The sequence below is a fragment of the Tachypleus tridentatus genome, chromosome 7 (assembly GCF_004210375.1).
Source record: "Tachypleus tridentatus isolate NWPU-2018 chromosome 7, ASM421037v1, whole genome shotgun sequence".
Classification (NCBI taxonomy): Eukaryota; Metazoa; Arthropoda; class Merostomata; order Xiphosura; family Limulidae; genus Tachypleus; species Tachypleus tridentatus.
The window spans coordinates 35686263-35695897 of record NC_134831.1 but is presented as its reverse complement, the minus strand read 5'-3'; the positions used below and the strand labels follow the sequence as shown (position 1 = coordinate 35695897).

The 9635-nt window shown below is 30.5% G+C and overlaps 1 protein-coding gene across 1 annotated transcript; it reads right to left on the bottom strand.

Moving 5' to 3' along the window:
• Window positions 1–391: 391 nt before the first annotated feature.
• Window positions 392–9191, bottom strand: LOC143255428 (uncharacterized). The gene is made up of 3 exons (XM_076511088.1): window positions 8851–9191; window positions 7866–7994; window positions 392–2748 (listed from the first exon to the last, which is right to left on the bottom strand). Exons 2-3 carry the CDS (start codon window positions 7913–7915, stop codon window positions 2448–2450), a joined length of 351 nt encoding a protein of 116 aa, XP_076367203.1. The 5' UTR covers window positions 7916–7994; window positions 8851–9191; the 3' UTR covers window positions 392–2447.
• Between the last annotated feature and the right edge of the window lie 444 nt (window positions 9192–9635).

Genomic DNA, 9635 nt, shown 5'->3' with positions numbered 1-9635 from the left:
TAAGTTAAAATTACTCCACTGAAAAAAAAAAAAAAATATTTCTTGCAATCACTCACTAATGAATGCTCTTAAAGTGGTTTGACACCATGCAATAAAACCAGATACTTTGTTTACCCTATGTTCTCCTTCTGAATATGTTGATTGTCACAGTTTGAAGATACTCTAATAAAGCAGTAAACAGAAAACAGGTGTCAAAATATTACAAAATGCAAGCCTGCCTGATAAATAATTGCCATAATTTACAATCATAGTAGAAGGAAAATGTTTTGATTTTTAAATGTATTTTTCAATTCTTCATTTCACTATACATTGTTAAAGTATAACCTTTATCAAAAATTTTGATACTCACTTAGGAAGATCTAAAGATTATGCAAATAAAATATGAAAACCGTAAGTTCAAAGAGAATTATTTTATTATTAGTATGAAAACTGCCTTTCACTCAGACTGATTCATTAAAGGATTTGTAAATTCACACACAAATCTTTAGTAAAATAATATTAAAAAATCTATTTCTTTTTAATGACAAACTTAATGTTTACTAAAAGCTTGCAATTTTGTACAACTAAATTTACTACAATAAGAGTTATTATATGCAAGTTTTATGATTATATAGTTGGTCAAAATGACTGAACCAGGATGCAGAAAATTAATGATGTAAAAATAATCAACTTTCAGAAATTAATGTTTCTGATTATTCAAAGTGTTACAAGAGAATAACAGATTAGTTACAAATTACTGAGCCCATAAATTAATCAGTATTCAAATTCCACTAAATCACCCAATTCTAAGCAGAAACTTGAAAGATGGTTTTGGATCACAGACTATAGTGCATACACTTGAAAGTGTATAACCCTAACATAAACAAATAATCACTATCTACAACTCCATCATAGACTACCATTTCCATCAATAGGAAACTGATTGTGAATCCTATCCTACTTTTAGCAACAGCAAAAGTACTGATATGACTCTAGAGTTGGAAAGTTAACTCAGTTAATAAATATAATTAATTACCTATAGATACTGATTATTGTCAGGTAAAATAAATGATTTATCCAAAACCCAAATGAATCACTTAATGTTCTGAAAATTATTTCTAATTCTTACTGTTTTTTGATTAATACAAAGATGCTTATCTTATTATCACCTCGGGTCGTGACTCACAAAAATAATTAACTAATCAAAATGAGTGTTTTCAATTGTACCAGTTAAATAGTTCTTATATGAGAATAATTGAATGAGCCTGATGATTAATCTAATGGTAAATTTCACTATTCAATCAGCTCTGTTTCTTTTGATGTTAAATAATTTGATCAATCAACGAGTATACTATCAACAGACATTACTCAAACTCCTGACACAATCATTATGTGTATATATTTATCAATTACATGCAAGTTAACTTCCTTGACACTTACAGTGATCACCTACTAATCCACCAAGCTGATACAGATACAACTGACTTGTGTTATTTTTAATTCTCATATGACTGAGAACAGCAAAGAATTGGAGCTATTATAATTTAACTCTTGTTTTTCTTATCCTTTCCATATCTTGTTGAAATGTGATTAAATACTTTTTTGCATTACTAAATCATCACATTTACAAATTACTGTCAATATATGTAACAACTTCAAAATACATGTAACAACTGCATGTATACAACTTCAAAACCTTGCATACATGTCACCTCAAACAAACCAAAAATATTCCACATGTAAACATTCTTCCAATACTAAATGAAGGGATGAAATATTAAGATTTCCAGTACATAAGCCTAGAAATGCCTATATTACCTACAGTTTTAGATTTCAAGTGATGGTACTTGATTGCATTAATTGAAACATTTTTTCCAAAAAATGTTCACATATGTCACTCTCTGGGGAGGAAAGATGAGTAACTTGTTTCCTATATACTTTACATAAAGGTAATACACTCATTACATCTTGTAACAAAAGTTTGCTTTCACTAATTTTCAGCCATTTCAATGTCTTCTGGGATTCACAAAGATATTTTATTCCAGTGATGGTCACCATTGTTTTACTTAGACACAACATTTTCAAAGATGGGAATACTTTGTCTGACAGGGTCATTATGCCTCTATCTGTAACCCATGTTTTTCCTAAAAACAGCTTCTCCAGTTTAGGGCACCTTTCTGAAATAATGTGTAGAGTATCATCTGAAATGTTTGTACCTTCAATATCAATAACTGTTAATGTTTCTAACCTACCTACAAACATAAATACTCCATCATCACTGATGTAGTCACAACTTTCAAGATAAAGTTCTTGTAAATTTGAAAGTTTTGTGAAGAATGGCATGTCATGGTCAGAAATACACCAACAATGACTGACATCTAAGCATTTCAGTTGAGGACCAGAAGGTGAATCAGTACAACAGAAGAGCTGATCTGCATGAAAGAATGATCGACGTAAAGAAAGTGTTCTCAGTTTTGAGGCAGATCTTGAATTGTTATATCTGTCCAGTTGATTTGTTTAGCAACAAAAGCACCTTCTATAACAAGGGTTTGAAGGTCTGGAGAGTTTCTGGAAATCTCGGCTATGAGACCAGGAGTGAGAAATGGTACCTCATTTAACACCAGACCACATATGTAAAGATGGTTAACTGCTGTAGTCAGTCTGGAAACAAGCTTTGTTAACTGTTGAGTTGTTAATTTGATATCTGTAGCATCTACAAATCTCCAGAGTGTTTTAGAACGGGTAAGCTGGTACCACAACTTGCAAGCTCTGAAATTAAAAAGTCTGGATAAATAAAGTGACACAAACCTTAAAAGGAACAAATAAGCTATAAAATGATTAAAAACTTATTATTGTTAATTGGGGAAACATAATAGAGTTTTACAAAAATTATACATTTTGTTTTGTACTACATCGTTGAAGCAAAGTTTGTTTGTTTTGTTTTTGAATTTTGCGCAAAGCTACTCGAGGGCTATCTGCGCCAGCTGTCCATAATTTAGCAGTGTAAGACAAGAGGGAAGGCAACTAATCATCACTGCCAACTCTTGGGCTACTCTTTTACCAATGAATAGTGAAATTGACCGTCACATAATAATGCCCCACAGCTGAAAAGGCAAGCATGTTTGGTGCGATGAGGATATGTACCCTCAACTGTCAGATTACAAGTCGTATTCCTTAACCCACCTGGCCATGCTTTGCCTGAAGCAAAGTTAACAATTATTTTACACTTATACAACAACATATTAGTGAAATTTCTATTTTTTTAAGTTGGGAAAAATATGAGCTCCACTCTGGAAACTGAAAAGAAGTCATACTGATTCTTTGGTGAAGCTCTCAAAATCAGTAAAACAACCTTGATACAAGATTTTCTTTCAGCTGCCCAAAAGAAGCTAGGTTTTTTAGAGGTTTTTAGAAATACTATGCCAGATATACCATATTACATTTAAATGTAAGCATGATGTTTTCTAGACACAACTACCAAGTAGATGTTGCAATAACATCAAAACTTAAATATTTCTGAAAAATTCAACCAAATGATATCATATGGTTAACACAGAACCATTTGATCATTCAAGGATGTGTGTTTGTGTTTTTCTTATAGCAAAGCCGCACCAGGCTACCTGCTGAGCCAACCAAGGGGAATTGAACCCCTGATTTTAGCACTGTAAATCTGTAGACTTACTGCTGTACTAGCAGGGAACTCAATCAAGGCTGTCTTGCACACATATCCTTTATTTTCCAGAAATTTGTCAATTTCTCTCTTAAGCCCCTGTAAAGTGTGGGCCCCATCACTGCTAAAGCAACTCTTTCCACCAGTCATTAGAGGACTAAAATTGTCTTAGTGGGAGCCTCATCCATCTTTTACAAATCTTAGACTTGTGTTCATTCACATTATTCTGAAAATGTCAGAGGTTTTTACCACAGTGTGTCCCCAGATAATCTTGTTAAACTATAATAAAAAAAATCACATCCGTAATAGCTCTACCCTGAACCCTTTCCAATAAATCAGTACCCTTTCTTAGATAAGGAAATCAAAATCATACATGTTATTCCAATATATATGTAAAAACAGCTCGTTTGGGTTAAGAAAATTTTTCATGTAGAGAAGCGAACAATGTTTCGACCTTCTTAGGTCATCGTCAGGTTCACAAAGAAAGGAAGTGGTAATTGACTGGAAGCTGACCACATGTTTGAAAGGGGTTGTGTAACTGAGTGTCGGAATGTAGAGGGTGTGCTTAGATGTTTGAATATATAATTTTATTTATTTTATTATTACTATTTGTTATATTTCTAATGTAGGTATAAAGGTGTTCCTTTGTATTGGTTTATTTTGGGCTTGAGTTGTACAATTAATTTTGCATTTGTTTATGTTTGTTTCTTTATTTAATATTTGAGTGTTTTCTATGGTTATGTTGTGTTTATTTGACTTGCAGTGTTCGAAAATGTGTGAAGGTGACTTATGTTCTTTGAATCTGGTTTCCATTTTTCTACTTGTTTCTTCAATATAGAAGTCGTGGCAGTTATCACATTGTATTTTATAAATAATGTTGGTGTGGTGTTTGTCAGTGTATTTTTTACATAGTATAAGCCTCAGTTTTGTGCCTGGTTTTTGAATAAATTTGGTATTAACTGGAATGTCATTTTGTTACCAGTTTTTGCCAACCCAAACGAGCCATTTTTACATATATATTTTTCTTTGCAAGTGGGTTTTCTCGACATCACTGAATATTATTCCAAGACCTTGAAACTGCTATATAGACTGGTAATCAACATCTATACATTCATACAAAAATTCTTTAGCTTTACTACTGACAACAAAGCATTGTTTCAATGACTTCAGTGACTCAACCATTACTATATCAATATTCTCAAGTCACACTATTAAATAAGTTCCAATCAATTCTAAATGTGTAATCCAAACCATGATGAACTCGATACATTATGTTGAATTGATTATAAATAAAGACCACTTGTTAAACATCAGTCCAAATTATCACCTGATTCAAGTCATTCTGTGATACCTTAACATCCTCATCAGCATTTACTAGTTACACCCTTATAAATATCTGTAACATTCATGAAAATGAAAAGGCTGAAGCACTGATCCATGAGCCACACAACTGGTAATTGGCAACCAGTTTGACAGAACCTCATACATAACCACCTTTGCTTTCTCACATCCAACCATCTACAATATAATCAATTCTTCTTTTCTCAACCCCTATCAACGTGACTTTTATAGGTAATTTGTTATATGAGATCACATTAAAAGTTTTGAAAATCTGTGTAATTCAAATAACAATAACATCTTCAAAAAACAAACAAGAGATAAGTAAGAAATTTTTTTTGTCGTATATCCATATTAATTTTATTTAAATATATTATTAAATGAATTTATAAAGCTAAGTGACTTATAACTTCCAGGGCAGCTCAATCACCCCAATGCCTGAAAGACATTTTTTTGCACTTTTTAAAGCAGAGGGGGGACACGCAATTACTTCCACTGAGTTTTTAATGTAATAAATATGAAGATTAAGAAAACTGATGCTTCTGTGATTTAACTTCCACTGTTCTTTGAAAGTAGCCTTAAATCTAATTTTTGACTTTTTGACTTTTGCACAGTACTGTACGTATTTTGTCTAAATTCCTGTAATTTTGATAATCTTCCATGAATTTGGAAAACTTCTTAAACTTGTGCCACTTATTCCCAGTTTTAGCCTCTACATCATTAGAAAGAATTAAGTTTCTACTTCAATGTCATCCTTTTTCACTTTTAGGAAGACACCTACTTTAATTAAAAGTAATTTATATTCAAACAATTCTCACAGATCACCTTTTAAACCAATATCTTTATATACAAGTCTGTGATCTGAGTGAAATATAGGAACAGATTTTAACAATCTGCATTTGTGTGTTCCAAGTATCCAGACACACTTAATGTATATATTTACTTGTGGTATGCATCAAAACTCATCTTCATGTAAATCATGCACTTGTCAAACATTAAAAATGACACTGTTTCCTTAGTATACAAAAAAGGATATATTACAGGAAGTTGAAGTACTCCACTTACATTTATTTTTCTTGCAAACATTTAACCTTTTCCATTAGCCACATCATCTGGTTTACTGACTTAAACTTTTATTGAACTACTATTTTAAATTTATATCATTAACTTTGGCAACAAATTGTAGATTACGATTCAACTTTTCATATCATACATTCTTTAATTTTTGAATTTAAAACTAAATATTAGAAAAAAATCCTAAACCTCAATTTTTATGTGTCATATTGCATGTTTTATGCTGTTCTAGTTCAAATTAGATATTTGTGATGTCAAAATACAAAGTCTATAGCTTTGTACAAATTAAGAACTCAAATTACTGATATTGATAAGCAATAATATAAAATGAAAATTGCTCATGTTACGAGTTAAATACAGTGGCCTTGCTCACCTCTATCCATTTTTGGAAATAGTCCGTTATATACAGTTATATACACATGATATGTGAAAAACTACTTGAAAGCTCAGAATATCCTTCAAGTGGTTTTCTCAGTCATTTTCAAACATAATAACATTATCTCTTTCTTTTGAGATAAACCTTTGCACTGGTAAGTCAAGTCTTTAGCCTGTTTGAAATTTCATATTTTTTAGACACAAATACAACATATGAAACTTTTGAAATTATAATGAAATTCTATGGTATAAATTTATGATTTTTTGGTTATTTAAATTATATATGTACAAAATCTAAAAAAAAAAATTATTTCATTTCACATCCTCCACGTTAAAAATTTCTTAAGGGTTAGCAATCTATAAGAGGTAATTGTTTGCTTTACTTCTTTATCTGTTATTCTATGCTTCAAGAAAAATAAGTTAAAAACTTATTTGTAAATAGTAATAATGTATATACATACATAATGTATTATAACTGAAATGTGACTATTTTACAAAACACTTGTACACTAAATCAGCCAAGTCAGGTTACTTTGTAATCATTAGTTTTATATTCTTGGATGTGGTAACACAAGTGCACATGCAAAGAGCCATTGTAACTTCTCTGATGTTAAGTATATATAAATGACACTTATGCTATTTAGACTAAACATTTGTATTTAAGTTATAACTTGTAGTCATTCTATGAAGGAAAAAGGACAAATTTATTTTTTAATGTTTTATGGCAGTAATAAGATCAGTCAAATTTACTGAACATGAATAAAGATTCTGATTCAATAATGAAAGTAAAAGAAAATATAATGCTTCTTTCTTAAAAACATTTAATAATTACCTAGATGTTGCAGAGACTTAAAATGCAAAATTAAAAAAAATTTTTGATGCACAAAAGTATTTTACATTTTAAAATGAAAACTATTCTGCATGCGAGATAGTCAACATTTGGAAAGAACAAATTTTACAAGAAAAACTTTAATTAAAAATCTTAAAACTTAACTCAAAAACCTAATATTTTGTGTATAAAAGCCATGTAATATTTACCAATGACCTGTAAAATTTTGTAATCATGTGTACATACATTATCAAAAATCATAGTATAATTATTGTCATGAACAATTTTGTGGCTCTGAGTTGAGTGGATTCCATCCAATCCAACCTTTAATTAGAGAGTTACCTAAAGAAACACTCCATGAGAAAAAAGTTATTGTCAATGGCAAATGAACAAATGTACAAATCCAATATTCTTAACAATCAGATTGCTAAACTAATGAGTAATTCTTTAAATGAGATTAGTAGCAGAGGTCAATATAGAGATCTGTTACAAGGTTACTTATTCACTAATGATAAATCTTGTATTATGATCACAAAATTAATTTAAAATTTAGAACAAATTTAATTACTTTCCTTTTAATATGTAAAAAAACAAACAAACCTGCACAGTGATTCATTATCCCACACACAGCCCAAAAAGGCCACACGCATTTCTATCCCACATCCCTGGAGTTTAATACTTTTTAAGAATCTTTTCTGATCCAATTTGCAACATGTAGTCTTTGTTGTACTACAAAAAAAAGGGATTATCCTCCTTACCAAGCAAACTGTTCTACACTTTAGCATCTGGCAAGAAAATCTAGTCCTACTCTATATAAAGTAAATCTACTTGTTCCTCTTTCAGAGTGGCCATAAATTTAAAGCAATTTATTTGGATACAAAATATAATCAAAACAAAAAATACTGCAAGCATGTGCAAGTAGCTATTTATTGGTTCCTAAACTGTGCACTGAAGTAAATATAGAAGTGACTTGTTAGATATTTCACCAAACAAAATTGTACATCTCCATAAATACTGATTTTCAATGTATAAAAATGCAAATTGATAGCAGTGAATGAACTGCTCATAACAAGTACATCCAACATAAATGAAGGAACTACAGTATGCAGAGTTAAGTAAATTTGGAAACATCACATTGTTAGGCTAAACTATTTTTCCTTCAATTTTGCACACAAATTCAAGTAATTAATGCTCAAATTATTGAATTAATTTTGGTTTTCTGTGAATGTTTTTCAATTCTCAATAAAATATGATGTTTAGATAATTCTCACAGCTACAAATAAAAAGCAAACAAACAGTATTATAAAGATATCCAAGTTACTTCAGAATATTAACACGTTATGCTTTCCAAAATTCTGTTATTTTTTTGAAAACTTTAAAATTGTTTAATACAGTGACACTGGTACTACATTTATATGAGCTGAATATGAAATGGATTGGGTGGTGTAGATTGTAAATGGTTACACATGATGATTGCACAAATAGAACTTAAACCACATTTCTTGAAGCAAAAATGTGCCTCAGAATGGCTGGTATTTGTACTAACACTTTTACTAATAAAGCAGAAAACAATGTTTCAACCTACCTAGGTCATCTTCAGGTTAACAATGAGAGTTTGCAAGTGATCACTGCTGGACAAATCTAAGGATAAGAGTATAAAGGGGTACAAGATTGTATGGGGCATTGCAGTTGGATGTTAGTTTATTAATTAGTATAGGTATAAAGATGTTCCTTTATACTGGTTTAATTTTGGTTTTAGTTCTTGTATAAGTAGGACTTATTTGATTTTGCATTTACTTGTATTTGTTTCCCTACTTAATAATCTAGGTGTTTTCTATGGTTATGTTGTGTTTATTTGATTTGCAGTGTTCAAAATTGTGTGAAGGTGTTTTTGTTTTTTTTTAATCTGGCTTCCATTTTTCTGCCTGTTTCTCCAATACAGAAGTTGTGGCAGTTGTTGTATTGTATTTAATAAATAATGTTGGTGTATTGACTTTAGTTTTGTTCCTGGTTTTTGAATCAATCTGTTTTTGGTTTTTTACTGAAATGTTGTGTTTTGTGACAAGTTTTTTTCCAAATGTTGGTTATTTTTTTGCTAATATTAGGAACATATGGTATGCAGCAGTGTTAAGTTTTGTAGTTTGTTGTAACTTGGGATTTATTATAGTTTGTTGTTCGTAGGAAATTTGATGTTGATGAAGTGTTGTTTTATTTTGTTGATTTCACTGTTAATTTTATTGGGTAAGCATAATTTTATGGCTATGTTTATTTGGTTTTTTAATATATGAAGTTTTTGTTATGGTTTATGTGCTGAGTCTTAGGGAATATATAGTCCAGTATGGGTGATTTTTCTACGGATTTCTGTTTTGA

What these genes read in the sequence shown, in the direction of transcription:
- LOC143255428 (XM_076511088.1), bottom strand. Translation starts at nt 7,915, where the DNA reads ATGCGTGTGGCCTTTTTGGGCTGTGTGTGGGATAATGAATCACTGTGC. An exon ending in GATAATGAATCACTGTGCAG is followed by an intron (nt 2,749 to 7,865) that starts GTTTGTTTGTTT and finishes TTTTAATTTCAG; the next exon opens with AGCTTGCAAGTTGTGGTACC.